The 20,082-nt window shown below is 42.7% G+C and overlaps 1 protein-coding gene across 3 annotated transcripts in view; it reads right to left on the reverse strand.

The window, feature by feature from the left end:
• Nucleotides 1-1,150: 1,150 nt before the first annotated feature.
• The window catches only part of dok7b (docking protein 7b), a 106,701-nt gene continuing 87,769 nt past the window's right edge, over nucleotides 1,151-20,082 (reverse strand). For 2 of the 3 annotated variants that reach the window (XM_063049522.1, XM_063049524.1), the window contains 3 exons: nucleotides 20,005-20,062; nucleotides 14,332-14,484; nucleotides 1,151-8,096 (listed from right to left, as the gene is read on the reverse strand). In XM_063049522.1, coding sequence (XP_062905592.1) covers nucleotides 7,954-8,096; nucleotides 14,332-14,484; nucleotides 20,005-20,062 — 354 coding nt within the window. In that variant the 3' untranslated portion in view covers nucleotides 1,151-7,953. The remainder of the gene's footprint in view (nucleotides 8,097-14,331; nucleotides 14,485-20,004; nucleotides 20,063-20,082) is intronic. The other variant, XM_063049523.1, reaches the window with a different exon arrangement.

A 20,082-nucleotide genomic window follows, 5' to 3' on the forward strand; every position in this document is an offset into this window, starting at 1 on the left:
ACAAGATAGCACCATTGCAGACATCGCTATAGTTGGATGCACTCCCAAGAACAAAACCATCTGGGCGTGCAGAAGCGATGGTGTTTTAGGCCAGATTACAGCTCAGGAAGTTGAAGTGATCATCGACAAAGACCGGAAGTCTATCCTCCAAAACGGCATAACTATTGGTGGGAAGAAGTATTCCATCATCCGAGACAACATGCTTTTGGAAAAGGATCCCTCGATGGATGTCAGAACACTGGGTGATGAGGGAAAGAGCCTTTGTATTGGGAAATCTTCCAAAGCTTTGATGTTTCTGATGGGCCAGAAGGGAGTTCATGGTGGAGTCATCAACAAGAAGCTGCATGACATGGTGGACTTTCTCAGTAGAACTGGCAACATCTGAGTAGCTAAGTATAAAATAAAGCTAATGTGCCCTGTAAGTTTGTGAGACGCATGTTTCTTGCTGTGTTATTAGACTGGATAATTGTTCATATCTTTGTGTTTTGAGAGATTTCATTACACAAATTCAATGGGGCTTTGATTTATAACAAATACCCCATCAATGCTGAGGTTTGAAGCTTCAGAAAGGCTCAGCTGCACTCATGTTGACTGCATTTCCTTGAAATGGGATGTGGTCTAAACAGGGCTTTCAGTAGTTATGCTATTGCTTCTGCCCTCTTCCTCCACCCTGCTGCATATGAAGATCAACTTTCTGAGTAAGGGTAGGTGAAGTGATAGGCAGAAGAGGCAAGGGGCTGAAAAAGGAATCTGATAGAAGAGTGGACCATGAGAGAAAGAGGAGTTAGTACACCAGAGGGAGGTGATGGGTGGGTGAGAAGAAGGGAAGGGGTGAGAAGGAAACCAGACTGGCAAATGGCAAGAGAGTGGAGAAATTACTGGAAGTTAGAGAAATTGGTGCTCATACTATTAGGTTGGAGGCTACCCAGATGGAATGAGGTGTTGCTCCTCCAGCCTGAGCTATAATCATATTAAAGGGTGGACCAGGCTCGAAAGGCTCATCTGCCAGCACACAATATACTGGAGATTCAATGGCAGCATTTTGTGTGTATTGCTCAAGATATCCTGCATCTGCAGAATCTCATGTCTGGTCTGTCTACCATTGCTTCGTTTTTCTTAGTCATAGTCATACTTTATTGATCCCGGGGGAAATTGGTTTTCGTTACAGTTGCACCATAAATATTCTTTATTACCATAAATTCTTATATTGTCCTTGGGTCCTGAATGAGCTTAGCAGCTAAAGGCTGACAGTTTGATACAGCAGAAAACATGACTGGCATTAAATGCAAAAACATTTGACAATTAAAAGAAAATATTGGTTGGAAAGAGAAAAAAAATACTCCAAAGGCAAATCAGTCTCAGCCAAGATGTTTATTGAGGTCAGGTTACTGAAATACTGAAAACTGTCTCCAGAGCACAGATGGAGTAACCACATTTTAACAAGTACAGTACAGTATGGGGATTATCACCAAACATATTGAGAATAAAAATATGTAAACATGTCCAGTGTATGTATGTGTATAATATATATGGGAAAAAAGCCTACTCTCACTTTAGCAGTTGCAGAGTATTTATTATCTTTCAACCATTTAGCCATTTCCCCTGTAAACCCCAACAACAGAGTCAGTACAGAAACTTAAGATGTGCAGACTTGGTTTCAGGCTTGACTCCCGGGTTGCATACTGATGCCAGTGTACGCAAAATAATTGAGCTCAGTACCCTGAGATAGGAATGGATAAATATGTAGCCACCACTCTAATTTCTGATTCCTATCTGGCATATCCTGATGGTGACAGTAATCTGTGATTTGCTGCCTTCCTGCAAATGTCACTTGCATAAGCAAAGGTCAGTGGTCAACTGGTGTCTGGAGCAACTGTCCAGAAATAGAACAGGACAGTACAGAATGGGCCCTTCAGCCCACAATGTTGAATTGACCTTTTTGACCTACTCCACAAACAATCAATGTTTCCCTCCCACATAGCCCTTCATTTTTCTTTCTAAGAGTCTCTAAAGTATCAGTCTCTACCACCCCTGGCATAGTGTTTCACACACCCAACACTCTGTGTAAAGAGCCTGCACCTGACATGGATCAACGTCAAGAGGGAAGGTCAGCCACTTCTCTGGGCTCACTGAGCACAAGATGAGAACCAATCCATCCTGCAGTTTAATCCAGCGCCCTCCTTGCAAATGAACACAGAATGGGGATGGTAGTGTGGTTAGCAGCCACAAAGTTCTAGACCACAGATCCAGAAACAAATTCTAAGAACTACCATGGTGATTGGAAAAATGCAAGCAATTAAATTGAGTCATTAATTTAGGAAAAAAAAATAGTAGTCTCAATAACCAGTAGTCTCAGTCTCAGTAAACTACTGGGTTGTCATCAGGTTGACTTAATGCCCTTCAAGAGAGGAACACAAAGAAAAAGAACACATACAGAAAAATCTGAAATAAGAACAGAAATATTCAGCAGGTCTGATACCATCCGTGGAAAGAGACCTTCACAGATACCACCAGGCCAACTGAACCTGCTTGTCGTTACCTGATGTGATGACCCACCAGTGTCATTGACTCTTAAACATCCTCGTAAATTCAGGGGCAATCGAGGATGGACAATTAATGCTGACTTTGCCAACAGCATCCACATCCCGTGAAGGATTTTTTTTTAATTCTGAAATTACAGCAACTGAGAGTAGGAGAAACTAGTGAATTTCGGTGAAAATACTACAACCCTAAAATATCAGTCAGTCTCTCCTACTGATCGTCTGATTCCTCTTTTCCCCATACATTTTCTATTTCAAGAATCTAATGTGGATGCTGCCATCGAATCCTGGCCCAAAGTGGGCAAACAAGGTGCCTGTTTCAATCTGGTTTGTGTTGTATCAACTGAGTTCACCTGTTAAGGGATTGAGTCAGCTTAGTAAGAGAGATTGGTCCCAGGTCAATATGCTGGAACTCCAACTCCTTTTGAAGGTGTGTAGACATGGTTACCACCAAGGACAGTCCAGGTTCTGCAATGTTAAGCAGCCTGCTGCAAGGAGTAATGGCAGGTTGCAAGAGATTCAAACAAACTGTCCCTCCAAAACAGTCAGCTCCTCATCAATGGGGGCACATGAACACCAAGAAGATGGACCGGCTTTCCAGCAGTTTGACCGGGTCTCTGCAGTACCCTGCACATTGAGGTAACATCTGAGGTGAGACCACAGAATAATGGAATTATTTTCTGTACAAAAATAACAAAGACCTATTTTAAGATGACCTCACAGGCATCATATAACAAACTTCCAAGCCCTTAAAATTTTAACTCTTGTTTCAAAACAATATACTATTTTAGCAATAAGTAATAATTCTTTATCAATTCACCCTCTGAGCTTCTAAAACAAAGATTGATTGCAATTAGTGAAATCAGTGTCAGCTGTTAACCTGTCAGAGTGATTCACTCTTGTCATCGCATGTGGTGTTAATGTAATTGAATAGAAGAGTTTGCACTTCTCAAACCTGGAACACTGCAAATTGCTTCAAAGCCAAAAGAATTGCATTTGAAATGCAATCACTTTTGTCACACTGACAACTAGCAAACACAAGAACAACTGGTCTTAATTTCTTTGTTGTGTAAACAGTTTTTTTTTGCTTTTTGTTTAAATTATTGGAGGACATCAGTGGGTCAAGCAGAAGCTTTGGAAGGAAATTATCAGCCAGCGTTCAAGTCCTTTAACTGGACTGGATTTATTTCAGTCTCTTGTGTCTGTTTTAGTGATGCTGATTGGCTTAGACACCTAGGAGAAGTTCCTCTCACAAAACCCAAACTTCACGTGGGATATTTTTCTGGGAGATTGATATCTCATTTTTTTCAGAAACTGGTTGCAAGGTTAGGGAAGCCTAATTCTGCTCCAATGTGGGACTGGCGAGGAACAAGATCAAGTGACACAACTTCCACTTTATCATTTTGGCAATTAAGGGTAGATCTGGAACTTGTGTTGCAACAAAAGTGGTAGCAATCTTGCTGAAGAGCTAAGCTTTAGGGCTCAGGGCCCATTTTAGTGCTTTATGCACCAACACTGACTCTAGTCTAGTCCTAGAGGACATCACACTGTCACCCATGTTGACTTCCAGATGGAAATCAATTTATCAGGTGGATTTGTGAGTTGTGTCCTTCTCATGACATTTATCCAATTGCTATGGAACAGGAAGCTTGAAGGGCACAAATAGGGTGTTGTATTTGTCTGTGTTACAACAGTGTTTATGCTTCAAAAGTCGGGCATGGGCTGTGAAGCACTTTATGATGTCCTGAGGATGTGAATGGTTATGCTAACGTTATGTAGTCCCTGAAGCTCAGGGGCAATTAGGAACAGGACTATCAGTAACATCCACATCCTGTGAACAAAATGTGTGAAGCTGGAACTAGTGTTGGCAAAGTTCTCTCCCTCAGCAATTCTTATTCAAAATAGCGTGAACAACTAAGGCAAAGAAAAAAAGAAATTGCCTTTAGTGTCACCGTCATATATGGGTTAGTTACTTGGACATTATACATGAACTGTGTATCTACAGCAGTCTTCTGAATCCTAACAAGTTTGACTTGACAAGTGATTCTGTAGAATTTCAGAAGTCTATTGTTAGTCGGCATTAAAAGCTTTGAGGGTGAAACATTAGTTTGAAAAAAGAGATTTGGCAGTGATATTGAACAGTGTACATAACCTTCACTTCTCCACATGGGTGTTGTAACCCGAAGAGGGAATATATTAACATTGGGAGTAAAGTAACACAACTATACATTAAGATAACAGCAGTAACCCCAAAATAGTTCAAAGATAAAAGTCGATTAAAATATATATATATATATGCACATGTAAAATAAATACATTATAAATACACAAATCAAGAACTAAACCAGAGGAAATCCCTCCTCAAAACTGAACAGCTCTTCATTGTACACTTTTCATCCATTCCCTCTGGTTTACATTTGCAAAACATTTCCTATTGCAGATGTCAGAAAGATTTTTTTTGCATTGTTCTTGATTTGTTCAGCAGGACATAGTGGAAGATTAAAAAAAAGGAATTGACCTTAAGACCCCGATTGGCAGAATCTGGTATTGGTGTCTGTGCAACGATGCAGAACGATGGAACATTTAAAAAAAAGACAAGCAGTTAACTTTCCAATAAGTTTTTAAAAAATGTAAGAGTGGATCAATAAATCAGCAGGGCTGTTTTAAAAAGGCAATCCAGTGTAAAATAATGCAAAGGCAGTTGAACGTTCATTATAGGAATATGGTAGTTGCTCAGAAGGTCCCTTTAGTTGGAGAAATCCCTGTTTGCCATGTAAGTGTCACATGCTCTTTTCTTGCTGCTACCATCAGGGAAGTGGAATCTGGTGGTGTGGGCCATAGGTACCCCACCACAGGTTCAGGTACAGTTATTACCCCAAAATCATCAGGCTCTAGAACCAGATAACTCAACACTGAACTACTTCCACAAACTATGGATTTACTTTCAAGTACTCTACAACTCATTTTATTTAGAGCGTGGAACAGGCCCCTTTGGCCCAGCAACCCATTTATATAACCCTAGCCTAATCATAGGACAATTTACAGTTACCAATTAAACTGCTAACTGGTGTGTTGTTGGACTGAGTGAGGAAACCCATATGCTCAACGGAAGAACACGCTGTTATTACAGAGGACAATGGAATTGAACTCCGAACTCCAATGCCCTGAACTGTAATAGTGTCATATTAACCGCTACACTACCAGGGTGACCTGTTCCCAATGTTCATTACTTATCTATCATTATTATTTAGGGGTTTTTATATTTGTACAACTTGTCTTCTGCACATTGGCGGTTTGTTGGTCTTTGTTATGTGCAGATTTTCATTGATTCTATTGTGTTTCTTTGTATTTACTGTGAATGTTCCCCCCCACTTAAAAAAAAGAATCTCAGAATAGTTAGTATGTGGTGTCATATATGCACTTGGTTAATAACATTACTTAGAACTTTGAAGTGAGCTGCCATTGTTTTTGTACCTGATTGTTCTAGTCCAGTTGCCTCTCATGCCCTCTGGTGATCAAGAAACATGTCTATTTAAAAATCATTTAGCTCACTAAAACATCTTGTTCTCCAACACCCTTTTGGGAAGAAACTCTGTCACTCCTGAAGGACCTGTGTTACAGAGAAAGGTTAAATAGCTTATGACTTTATTCCCTGGAGCGTAGGAGAATGAGGGATTTGATAGAGGCATACAAAATAGTTCCTTAAGGTTCTGGGTGGTAGTGAGGATAAGCTCTCACTACCTATTAAAAGTTCCCAATGGTGTGCATCTTAAATAGTCTCTGACAATCAAGTCCAGCTCCTGACCTTCATGTATAGCTTAGCTACTATCATTTCTTCTGACAGGAGACGGTGCAAAGTCGGGTTACTGGCGCTTTACACTCAGTCACTTTGGGCAGATAGGGCTTGTCGGTCATGTTTTCATGATCGGGGTGGGTTTGCTAAGCAGGTGCTGCTCCTGCCCAGTGGTGCCTGCAGGCTAACGGAAGGAAGGAGTACTTTACATCTCCTTTGGGAGAGACGCATCTCCACTCTGCCACCCAGGATGGTAAGGAAGGCAAATAGCATGCTTGCTTTCATTCTTTGGGGTATAAGAGTAAGAAAACTATGTTGTAGCTAAATAAAACTGTTTTAGTGTATTGCGTGGAATTCTGGTCACCCCATTACAGGAAGGGTGTGGAAGCTGACAAGGGTTTACTAGGATGCTACCTGGATTAGAGAAGATGAGCTCAAAGGAGAGGATGGACACACACTTGGGGGTTGTTTTCTCTAGAGCAAAGGTTCCCAACCCGGGGTCCGCTGACCCCTCAGTTAATGGTTGGGGGCCCATGACATTTAAAAAATGTTGGAACCCCTGCTCTAGAACACCAGAGGCTGAGGGGAGACCTTCTAGGAGTTTGTAAACTTAAAGGCATAAACAGTGTAGATGGATTTTTTCCCCGGGGTAAGAATGCCAGATACTAGGAGACGTGCATATAAGGTGAGGGGGAAAGCTTACAGAAGATGAGTGAGGTAAGTTTTTTTACACACAGATTCCTGGAACAGGCTGCCAGGGGTAGTGGTGGAAATAGATACGATAGTGGCATTTACAAGAACAAGATCTTAAGATAGTCACATTGAGGAGGGATATGGATCAAAAAAGGCAGAAGGGATTGAGATTAATTTGGCATTGTGTTCAGTGCAAATGTTATGGGCTGATGGGCCTGTTCCTATGCTTTACTTTTCTGTGTTCTTCAGTACGCCATGACACAAATTGCAGCCTTACCATAGCTTATTAAAAACGGCAAAAAAAAGTTGTCTTCCCCAAAACACCTCCCAGTGTCCAAACTACCTCATCTGCACATCTAAATATGTAGCTGGCAACAAGATGGGTCATGCAGACCAATTAGGTCAGGTGTTCAGCACCCTTGCCCAAGCAGTGTGCAAAAGTACCATGGGCATTGTAGAGTTGGACTTGGAACCTCCAAGCAAGGACGAATGGGAAGTGAGAGGACAGCAGCCCACTACAAGGCATGAGGACATGATTGAGGTTGCCTGCAATACACCCTAAGACTGCCCCTCCCAGGTAAAGAACAGCCCAACAATATTCATGTCTGTGGCTCCCTCTGGAAGTATGGGAAAGGCACCACAGGGCAACCAGCACCCCAAGCAATGAGACAGCTGGAGGTGGAGGGTGATGAAAGATGGATGAGGAGGGAATAGGTCAAAAATACATTCTCTGCCGATAATGCGTCGCACAAGATTCCTGAATCCAATCGCCCTTCAAGCTCGTGCAGAGTCACAGTCTTGGTGCTTCAGAAGCAAGGTCAGTGTGGAAGTCGGACAGGTACCTGTCTGCCCAGGCCGGCATGGAAACTACTTCAGTGCGCAGGGCTTGTATGAAAGAAAAGAAATGTGTTCCACAGAGCCCACAGATCACTGCAGTGGGGGTCCTTTCCTCTTCTGCTCCAGTTCTTGCAGCCGTTCCTCCCGGTGCTGGGCGTGCTGGCTGCCCACCTTGTGCGCTGTTTCCGTCGCTGTGATGTCGATCTGTGCGTACTTGGATGAACTCGCCCCTGCTGGAGAGAGGTGCATGCTACCATCAATGAGAGTAGGAAGACATACTGAGAGCCAAACCTCCACACAACCTCTCCAGAGCTGCACTTGGCATAATGCTTTGCAGTGCCAGAGATCAAGTTCAATTCCCTGTAAAGAGTTTTATGTTCTACCTGTGACCACGTGGTTTCCCTGCAGGTGCTCCAATTTCCTGCTGCATTCCAAAGACTTAAGGTTTAGTAAGAATTATTGAGCTGTGGACATGCTGCATTGGCACCCGAAGCGTGGCGTCACGTTGGGGACTGTCCACGCACTGTGTCAGTCACTGACACATTTCTCTGTGTGCTTCAATGTACATGTGACAAATGAAGCTAATCTGTTTTGATGAAGGGTCTCGGCCTGGAACATCAACTGTTTATTCCCCTCCACAGATGCTGCCTGACCTGCTGCGTTCCTCTAGCATTTTATGAGTGTTACTCTTTTTGTTAACCTTTTTCTCAAACAGCAGTGAATAATGCATTCCAGTATTCACATGATGGGAGTTCTCCTTTGCCAGTGCTTGTAATAACAAGTGGGTCTATTAGAGCTGGAGCGCTCTGCCTGAGGCCGGAACAGGCAAAGATACTACTACTAGTTTCCGGGCAAATAAAATATCACTAGGGAATAGAAGGCTACAGAGCAGGTGCTGGAAATAGATTAATGTAGATGGGTTCTTGATGGTTGATGGGCTGAAGGACTTGTTTCTGTGCTGTAGAAGTTTATGACTACAGTTATGTTGAAGTTGTATGAGGTGTTGGTGAGGCTTAATTTGGAGTATTGTGGCTAAAACTGTATACTTACCTACAGGAAATAAGGTTGAAAGAGTACAGAGAAAATTTACAAGGATGTTGCCAGGTTAGAGGACTTGAGTTATATGGAAAGATTGAATAGGTTAGGGCTTTTTTTCCTTGGAACGTAAAAGATTGACAGGAGATTTGATAGAGGGATACAAAATTATTAGGGATATAGATAGGGTAAATGCAAGCAAGCTTTCTCCATTGAGGTTAGGTAGGACTACAACCAGAGGTAACTGGTTAAGGGTGAAAGGTGAAAGGTTTAAGGGGAACATGACGGGAAACTTCTTCACTCAGAGGGTCATGAGAGTGTGGAACAAGATGCCAGCACAAGGGCATGTGAGCTCAATTTCAACGGTTAAGATAAGTTTGGATAGGTACAACTGCTGGTCTTCCATACAACCTTGCCCAGGCCTGCGCCCTGGAGAGTAGAGAATTTCCAGGCGCAGATCCATGGTCTCACAAGACTAAAAGATGCCTTTACTAGATAGGTACATGGATGGTAGGGATTTGGAAGGCTGTGGTCCCAGTGCAGGTCGATGGAAGTAAGCAGTTTATGGTTCATCATGATCTTAATGGGCCAAAAGGCCTGTTTCTGTAATGTACTATTATGACTCCATGGGTATGGCTCAAGGAACAAGGGGCACAAGGTTAAAGTATTGGGTAAAAGGGTAAGAAGAAATTTGAAGAAAAAAAATTCACTGGAGAGTGGGGATGTGCTCATTACGTGCAAGGAAAGAGATTCAATCAGGTCCAAGGAAAGGCATTTAGCTAAACACTCTATAGGGATCAAATCTGAAAGGCCTCTGAGTGGACATGGTGAGAATGCTTCCAATAAAGATTAAAGATTAGCTTTATTTGCCTATTGTACATCAAAACATACAGTGAAATGCTTCACTTGCATCAACGATCAACTCAGTCCGAGGATGTACTGGGGGCAACCTGCAAGTGTCGCCAGGCTTCCAGTATCAATGTTACATTCTCATAACTTAATAACTGGTACATCTTTGAAATTTGGGAGGAAAGTGGACCACGCAGAGGACACCCAGTCATGGGGAAAACATACAAACACCTAACAGACAGTAGCGGGAATTGAACCCCATTCAACGGTGCTGTAGAGTACTACACTAACTGCCACACTACTGTAGTGTGGATAGGTTCTTGATGATTGGCATGGATATGATGGGCTGTAGGACTTGTTTCTGTGCTGTAGGAGTTGATGATTCCATAAGCATAGCTCAAGAAACAGGAGGCATGGGGATAAAGTTTGGGTAATATGTACAAGAGTGAGGATGTTTTCACTGCCTGCATGGAAACAGACTCAACCAAATCCAAGAAAAGGCATTTTTGAAAAAAAAAAATTTGCCCAATTCAATCATGGCTCCACCATTCAATCATGGCTGGTCCATTCTTTTTCCCCTCCTCAGCCCCACTCTCCAGCCTTCTCCCCATACCCTTCGATGCCATGGCCAATCAAGAACCAATCAAGCTCCGACTTAAATACGCCCAATGACCTGGCCTCCATAGATGCCAGTGGTAATAAATTCCACAAAGTCACCACCCTCTGGCTAAAGAAATTTCTCTGCATCTCTGTTTTAAATGGAGATCCCTTTATCCTGAGGCTGAGCCCTCTTGTCCTAGACTCCCACACCCTGGGAAACATCCTTTCCACATCTACTCAGCCTAGGCCTTTCAACATCCAAAAGGTTTCAATGAGATCCCCCTTCATCTTTCTAAATTCCAGTGAGTACAGACCCAGAGCTATCAAACATTCCTCGTATGATAACCCTTTCATTCCCAGAATCATCTTCGTGAACCTCCTCTGAACCCTCTCCAATGCCAGCACATCTTTTCTTAGATATGAAGCCCAGAACTGTTCACAATACTCAAGGTGAGGCCTCACCGGTGCCTTATAAGGCCTCAGCATCACATCCCTGCTTTTGGATTCTAGACTGCTTGAAATGAATGCTAACATTGCATTTGCCTTCCTTACCACCAACTTTACCTGCAGATTAACCTTTGGGGTGTTCTGCACAAGGACTCCCTTTGCATCTCATATTTTTGGATTTTCTTGCCATTTAGAAAATAGTCTGCACATTTATTTCTACTACCCAGGTGTATGACCATGCATTTTCCAACATTGTATTTCATTTGCCATTCCTTGCCCATTCTCTTAATCTGCCTAAGTCTTTCTGCAGCCTACCTGTTTCCTCAACACCACCTGCCCCTCCACCAATCTTCATATCATCTGCAAACTTGGCAACAAAGCTAATTATTCCATCATCTAAATCTTTGATATACAGCATAAAATGAAGCCGTCTCAACACTGACCCCCAAAAAACTGAGAGGCCAAGGTAGAATGGATGTAATGAGTATGTTTCCTATAGTGGGAGAGACTAGAACCAGAGGGCACAGCCTCAGAATAGAGATGAGGGAGAATTTCTTTAGCTAGAGTGGAACTCATTGCCACGGTCAGCTATGGAGGCCAAGTCATTGGGTATATTTAAAGTGGAGGTCGGTAGGTTCTTGAATAGTAAGGGCATCAAAGGTTATGGGGAGAAGGCAGGAGAATTAGGTTGAGCGGAAAAATAACACACACATTGGACTGGCAGAGCAGATTCAATGGGTTGTATGGCCTAATTCTGTTCCTATGTCTTATGGTCTAAGTTGCAGGGCTCTGGGGAAAGTCTGAGAGAATGGGACAGGTTTGACTTGATGGGCTGAATGGTGAATTAGTTTATTATTGCCACTTGTACCAAAGTACAGTGGGGAAGAAAAAACTTCTGCTATCCATTTCATCACATCAGTACATTAAGGTAGTACAAGGGTAAACAATAACAGATTGCAGAGAAAGTGCAGTGCAGGCAGACAATAAGGTGCAAGGTAGATGAAGTAGATAGGTAAGGTGCCTTCCTTCTATGCTGTAACAATTTTATGAATTGGTGAACCACTACCAAAGATCCACAGGTGAGGAATGCATTACTGCTCTACAGTGGTTGCAGTGTTCTGAAGGTCTCAAAGAACCACTACTGCAGTGATACACATCCCAACCTCAGGAGATTAGTTGTTCTTGGTAATGCAAGAATCCCTTCCTTCCAGATGCCTAATGTAGCATTCAACTGGGTAACAGCAGCTATGTCGTTATACTAAAACTGTGTACATCATTCATTTAGAATCTCTCAAGCAGGAGTTAATAACACAAAATATATTATCATAGTAGAGCTTTAATAGATCACATAAGTTAATATCTCATCTATTTCCAGCCTGACCTGTTAATGTTCTGTTTTTAAGGGTTTTTTTTTTACCTTATTTTAGAGGTAATTTTACCTTATCATAGTCTTACAACACAGAACCAGGCCCTTCACCCTAACTTGTCCACTCCATGCCAAGCACCTGCGTACTCTATTCTAGATCAGTGTTAGGTGTTAGAGATTGTTATAGCTCCATTGTTGGTTGGTTAGCTTGGGGTCAGGTTGGGGATCATTCCAGAGTCTTTGGATTGGCTGAAGTCAGGTCAAGTTTAGTTTGGGAGCTGAAAGAACTCAGTCAGTCACCTGTGGGAAGAGAACAAGTAATGTTCCTGTTCAAAATTGATGAAAGATCTTTGACCTGAAGCATTGACTGGTTTCTTTTCCTATAGGTTCTACTTGACTGGTGGCATTCTTCAGCATTTCTAGCATAGTTTCTGATTCCAACAGCGACAATTTTATCAGAATCAGGTTTAATATCACTGGCATCTATCATGAAATGTAATGTTTTGCAGCTGTAGTACATTGCAATACATAACAATAGAAACTATAAATTACAATGTACATATAAAAAAAATTAAGTAAGAGAGGAAAAAATAGAGAGGTAGTGTTCATGGGTTCATTGTCCACTCTGAAATCTGATGACAGAGGGGAAGAAGCTGTTATGGAACACTGAGTGTGTGTCTTTAGGCTCCTGTACCTCTTCCCTGATGGTAGTAATGAGAAGAGGGTATGTCCTGGCTGCTGGGATCCTTAATGATGAATGTCACCTTTCTGAGGCATGGCCTTTTGAAGGTGTCCTGGATACTGCAGAGGCTAGTGCCCATGATGGAGCTGGCTGAGTTTACAGCTTTCTGCAGCTTTGATGTCCATTAAATTAGTGGAAAATACCTCTTAGTTGACCAATTACATAGTCATAGAGTTATACAGCAGGACGACAGGCCCTTGCTGAACTGTGAATATACCTAGTCCCATCAACTCACATAGCCCTCCATACCCCTCCAATCCATGTGCCTATCCAAAGTTATCATACAATTTGCAATTGAACTTGCATCCACCACTTCCGCTGGCAGCTCGTTCCATACTCTCACAACCCTCTGAGTGAGGAAGTTCCCCTTAAGTATTTTACCTTTCACCCTTAAACTATGACCTCTAGTTCTAGTCTCACCCCTCCTCAGTGAAAAAGCCTTCCTGCATTTACCCTATATATACCCCATCATTTTGTTTACCTATACGGTCTATATTAATATTAAGATAGTCTATATTAATATTAAGAGGCACTTAGACAGGCAGGGGTGATATGGACCATATGTGGGCAAGGGATTAGTTTAATATGGCATCACAATCAGTGCATAGATCATGGGTCTGTACTGTTCAATGTTCTTTGAATATATGGGTGATTATAAATAATAATATCTATTAAAGCACCAATGCAGTTAAGACCATAAGACATAGGAGTGAGTTAGGCCATTTAGCCCATCAAGTCTGTTCTATCATTTGATCATGGCTGATTTATTATCCCTCTCAACTCCATCTTCCTGCCTTCTCCCTGTAACCTTTAGCACCCTTCCAAATCAGGAACCTATCAACCTCCAATGTGAATAAACCCAGTGCCTTGGTCTCCACAGCCATATGTAGCAATGAATTCCACAGATTCGCTACCTTCTGGCTAAAGAAATTCTTCCTCATCACTGTTCTACAGGGATGTCCTTGTATTCTGAGGCTGTGCCTCTGGTCTTAGACACCCCACTATGGGAAACATCCTCTCCATGTCCACTCTATTTAGGCTTTTCAATATTTGATGGGTTTCAATAAGATCCCCCCTCGTTCTTTTAAACTCCTGCAAGTACAGTCCCAGAGTTATCAAATGCGCCTGGTACGTTAAACCTTTAATTCCTGCAATCATTCTCGTGAACCTCCTTTTATTTATTTTAAAATAAAAGGGTAACTGTCAGGAAAGTGAAAGGGAATACTCAGCCCCTGTAGCCATTCCACTCAATAATAAGTATAGCCACTTTGGATACTGTTGGGGAGGACAACCTACCTGGGGAACCCAAAGCGACCGGGACTTTGGCCCTGATTCTGGCGCTGTGGCTCAGAAGGGAAGGGAGGGCTTCATTTTAACTAGAAGAGGAGGTTGGAAACACAAGTCTTGTGGCATGACTCTGCTGAATTACCTCGAATGGCAGCACCGGGTTCCTGGAGCTCAAGCTCCATGTAGTGGAGCTGCTTCTTAGACACTGGACTCACTGGGATGTTGACATATGTTGGCCCTTCACCACGAGATCTGTCAGGCCCAGAGAGATCTGGAGGGCAAGCAAATGCCCCACCTGAGAACAGTGGAGAGCAGGTTTAAAGAAATTACAGCAAAGGTTTGGAAAACTAACGATAAAATGGTCTTGACATGAGACTGAGAAAGATTCATTGACAATACAATATCAGTGAATAGAGTAGTAATCTGTAGACAACTAGAATGGAACAGTATTATCCCCAGCTCTTCATTATCACTTTGCATTCTGACTCTGCTAGTCGGATAGCAACACGGCCACTGCCCCATTAATCCCATGAGCTGCAGGTTCACTGGAAAGTTTATAACTTAACTCTTGATAAAATTCTTTTTGAAATTCCATATACAAGACATCCACTTTGCCATTACTTCAGCAAAGAGCTCAATCAAGTTAGTCAATCAGATTTGCTTCACCTAAAACAAAATCTGGTGGAGGATCATTGAAAGGTCTAGATAGAGTGAATTTAGAGAAGATGTTTCCTATAGTGGGGGATCCTAGGACCAGCGGGCACAGCCTCAGAATAGAAGGCCATCCCTTTAGAACAGAGATGAGGAGAAATTTCATTAGCCAGAGGGTGGCGAATCTCTGGAATTCATTGCCACAGATAGCTGTGGAGGCCAAGTTACTGAGTATATGTAAAGTGGAGGTGGATAGGTATTTGGTTAGTAAGGGCATCAGAGGTTATGGGGGGAAAATAGGAGAATGAGGTTAAGAGGAATAATAAATCTGCCAGAATCTCAATGGGTGATGACTCGCGTGTTAAGGACTAGAGCAGCAGCTTGATGACCTTTAGCTCATATAAGAAAATGAGGGAGTGATAGTAGGAGCTACAGGAGGTAGTCAACCAAAGTTGCAGGAGGGAGGTACCTGGGTAACTGTCAGGAAAGTGAAAGGGAATACTCAGCCACTCAGCAGAGTACCCCTGTAGCCATTCCCCTCAATAATAAGTATACCACTTTGGATACTGTTGGGGAGGACAACCTACCCGGGGAACCCAAAGCGACCGGGACTTTGGCCCTGATTCTGGCTCTGTGGCTCGGAAGGGAAGGGAGGCAAAAGAGGAGTGCAGTAAATATAGAGGATTCATTAACTGGAGGAGCAGAAAGCAGATTCTGTGGACATTAAAGAGAGACACAGATGGCACGTTGCCTCCCAGGTGCCAGGGCCAGGAATGTCTCAGGTCAGGTCCATGGCATTCTAAAGGTTGGGAGTGAACAGCTAGAAGTTGTGGTACATATTGGTACTAACAACATGGATAGGAAAAGGAAGGAGATCCCAAAGGGATTATATTGGGAGTGAGGTAGAAATGTGAAAAGCAGAACCTCCAGTGCAGTAATATCTGGTTTGCTTCCATTGCCGTGTACCAGTGGGGGTAAGAATAGGATGAAGAACTTGTACAGGAGGCATGGTTTCAGATTTCTGGATCATTGGGATCTCTTCTGCTGAACGTAAACCTGTACAAAAATGACAGATTACTCCTGAATCCAAGGGGGACCAATATCCTTGCAGGCAGGTTTTGCTAGAGCTGTTGGGGAGGGTTTAAGTTGGCAGGGTGATGGAAACTGGTGTGATAGGGTTGAGAATGGAACAGTTGGCATATAACTAGATGCAATGTGTAGTGAGACAGTGAGGAAGGACAAGCAGATGATAGGGCAAAATTGCAGCCGGTAGGATGAGTTAAAGTGTAACATGGGGCCAAAATCAAAAGGGGTGATGGTTTTATGTTTTAATGCACACAGTATATGGAATAAGGTAGATGATCTTGTAGCGTAGTTAGAGATTGGCAGGTATGATGTTGTGGGCATCCCTGAGTCATGGCTGAAAGAAGATCATAGTTGTGAGCTTAACATCCAAACATACACTTTGTATCGAAGGGACAGGCAGGTTGGCAGAAGGGATGGGGTGGCCCTGTTGGTAAAAAATGAAATCAAATCCATGGAAAGAGGTGACATAGGAGCAGAAGATATAGAATCCTTGTGGGTAGAGTTAATAAACTGCAAAGGTAAAAAGACCCTCTGAACAGTAGCCAAGATGTATGTCAAAAAGGCAATGTTATGGGGATTTCAGTTTGCAGGCAGAGTGGGAAAATTAGGTTGGTACTGGATCCCAAGAGAGAAAAATTGTAGAAAGCATTTTAGAGCAGCTTGTGGTTGAGCCCATTAAGGGAATGGCAATTCTGAATTGGATGTTGTGTAATAAGACCATAAGACCATAAGACAAAGGAGCAGAAATAGGCCATTCGGCCCATCGAGTCTTCTCCACCATTTTATCATGAGCTGATCCATTTTCTCCTATTTAGTCCCACTCCCCTGCCTTCTCACCATAACCTTTGATGCCCTGGCTACTCAGATACCTATCAATCTCTGCCTTAAATACACCCAATAACTTGACCTCCACTGCTGCCCGTGGCAACAAATTCCATAGATTCACCACCCTCTGACTAAAAAAATTCCTTCGCATTTCTGTTCTGAAAGGGCGCCCTTCAATCCTTAAGTCATGCCCTCTCGTACTAGACTCCCCCATCATGGGAAACAACTTTGCCACATCCACTCTGTCCATGCCTTTTAACATTCGAAATGTTTCTATGAGGTCTCCCCTCATTCTTCTAAACTCCAAGGAATACAGTCCAAGAGCGGACAAACGTTCCTCATATGTTAACCCTCTCATTCCCGGAATCATTCTAGTGAATCTTCTCTGTACCCTCTCCAACGTCAGCACATCCTTTCTTAAATAAGGAGACCAAAACTGCCCACAGTACTCCAAGTGAGGTCTCACCAGCGCCTTATAGAGCCTCAACATCACATCCCTGCTCCTATACTCTATTCCTCTAGAAATGATGCCAACATTGCATTCGCCTTCTTCACTACTGACTCAACATGGAGGTTAACTTTAAGGGTATCCTGTACGAGGACTCCCAAGTCCGGTTGCATCTCAGAACTTTGAATTCTTTCCCCATTTAAATAATAGTCTGCCCGTTTACTTCTTCTGCCAAAGTGCATAACCATACACTTTCCAACATTGTACTTCATTTGCCACTTCTCTGCCCGTTCTTCCAATTTATCCAAGTCTCTCTGCAGACTCTCCATTTCCTCAGCACTACCGGCCCCTCCACCTATCTTCCTATCGTCAGCAAACTTAGCCACAAAGCCATCTATTCCATAATCTAAATCGTTGATGTACAATGTAAAAAGAAGCGGCCCCAACACTGATCCCTGCGGAACACCACTGGTAACCGGCAGCCAACCAGAATAGAATCCCTTTATTCCCACTCTCTGTTTCCTGCCAATCAGCCAATGCTCTATCCACGTATGTAACTTCCCCGTAATTCCATTGGCTGTTATCTTGTTAAGTAGCCTCATGTGTGGCACCTTGTCAAAGGCCTTCTGAAAATCCAAATATACAACATCCACTGCATCTCCCTTGTCTATCCTACTGGTAATTTCCTCAAAAAATTGTAATAGGTTTGTCAGGCAGGATTTTCCTTTAAGGAATCCATGCTGAGTTCTGCCTATCTTGTCATATGCCTCCAGGTACTCTGTAACCTCATTCTTGACAATCGACTCCAACAACTTCCCAACCACAGATGTCAAGCTAATAGGTCTATAATTTCCTTTTTGCTTCCTTGCCTCCTTCTTAAATAGCGGAGTGACATTTACAATCTTCCAGTCCTCCGGAACCATGCCAGAATCTATCGACTTTTGAAAGATCATCACTAATGCCTCCGCAATCTCCACAGCTACTTCCTTCAGAACACGAGGGTGCATTCCATCTGGTCCAGGAGATTTATCTACCTTTAGCCTATTCAACTTCCTGAGTACTTTCTCTGTCGTAATTGTGACTGCGCACACTTCTCTTCCCTGACACCCTTGAGTGTCCAGTGTACTGCTGATGTCTTCCTCAGTGAAGACTGATGCAAAATACTTGATCAGTTCCTCTGCCATCTCCTCATCTCCCGTTACAATTTCTCCAGCATCATTTTCTATCGGTCCTATATCTACTCTCACCTGTCTTTTACTCTTTATATACTTGAAAAAGCTTTTAGTATCCTCTTCGATATTATTTGCTAGCTTCCTTTCATAGTTGATCTTTTCTCTCTTAATGACCTTTTTGGTTTCCTTTTGTAAGGTTTTAAAAACTTCTCAATCCTCTCTCTTCCCACTAATTTTTGCTTCCTTGTATGCCCTCTCTTTTGCTTTAACTTTGGCTTTGACTTCTCTTGTCAACCACAGTTGCATCCTTTCTCCACTCGAAAATTTCTTCTTTTTTGGAATATAACTGTCTTGCACATTCCTCATTTCTCGCATAAACTCCAGCCACTGCTGCTCTGCTGTCTTTCCCGCCAGTGTCTCTTTCCAGTCAACTTTGGCCAGTTCCTCTCTCATGCCACTGTAATTTCCTTTACTCCACTGAAATACCGACACATCAGATTTCGGCTTCTCTTTTTCTAATTTCACAGTGAACTCAAATCATGTTATGATTACTGCCTCCTAAGGGTTCCTTCATCTCAATCTCTCCAATCACCTCCGGTTCATTACACAGTACCCAATCCAGTACAGCTGATCCCCTAGTAGGCTCAACAACAAGCTGTTCTAAAAAGCCATCTCGCAGACAAGTTCTCTCTCTTGAGATCCAGTGCTGACCTGATTTTCCCAATCCACTCGCATGTTAAAATCCCCCACAATTATCATAACACCGCCCTTCTGACAAGCCTTTTCTATTTCCTGTTGTAATTTGTAGTCCACATCCCTGCAGCTGTTTGGAGGCCTATAAATAACTGCCATCAGGGTCCTTTTACCCCTGTTATTTCATAACCCTGCTATGACCCAGATTAGATTAGGGAGCGTAAGGTAAAGGAACCATTAGGAGACAGTGATCATGATATGATAGAATGCACCCTGCAGTTTGAGAAAGAGAAGCTAAAATCAGATGTGCCAATATTTTAGTGGAGTAAAGATAAATACAGAGACACGAGAGAGGAGCTGGCCAAAGTTGATTGGATGGGGACACTAGCAAGGATGATGACAGAACAGCAATAGCTGTTATTTCTTGTGGAAATTGGGAAGGTGCTGGAAAGATACATCCTAAAGATGAATAAGTATTCTAAAGAGAGGATGAGGTACCCATGGCTGACAGGGAAGTCAAAGGCATAAAATCTAAAGAGAGAGCTTATAATATAGGAAAAAAATAGTGGGAAGGTAGTGTATTGGGAAGCTTTTAAAGAACAACAGGAGCCATAAAGGGAGAAATATGAAGATAAGCTACGAATCAAGAACCTATCAATCACTGCTTTAAATATACCCGCTGACTTGGCTTCCACAGCACCTGTGACAATGAATCCCACAGATTCCCTACCCTATGGCTAACAAAATTCCTCATCATCCCTTTTCTGAAGCAATATCCTTCTATTCAGAGGCTCTATCCTCTGATCCTACACTCCCCCATTATTGGAAACATGCTCTCCACTCTATCGAGGCCTTTCAATATTCAGTAGTTTTCAATGAGATCACCTCCCAATCTTCTAAACTCCAGTGGGTGCAGGCCCAGAGCCATCAAAGGACTTACCAGTTAACCTCTTTGTGTCAAAGCCACCCAATGCTTCGTCTTCTGGCAACCCTTTCTCCTGAAAACACAAGAAGTTGT

This window comes from Mobula hypostoma, chromosome 5 (assembly GCF_963921235.1).
Source record: "Mobula hypostoma chromosome 5, sMobHyp1.1, whole genome shotgun sequence".
Classification (NCBI taxonomy): Eukaryota; Metazoa; Chordata; class Chondrichthyes; order Myliobatiformes; family Myliobatidae; genus Mobula; species Mobula hypostoma.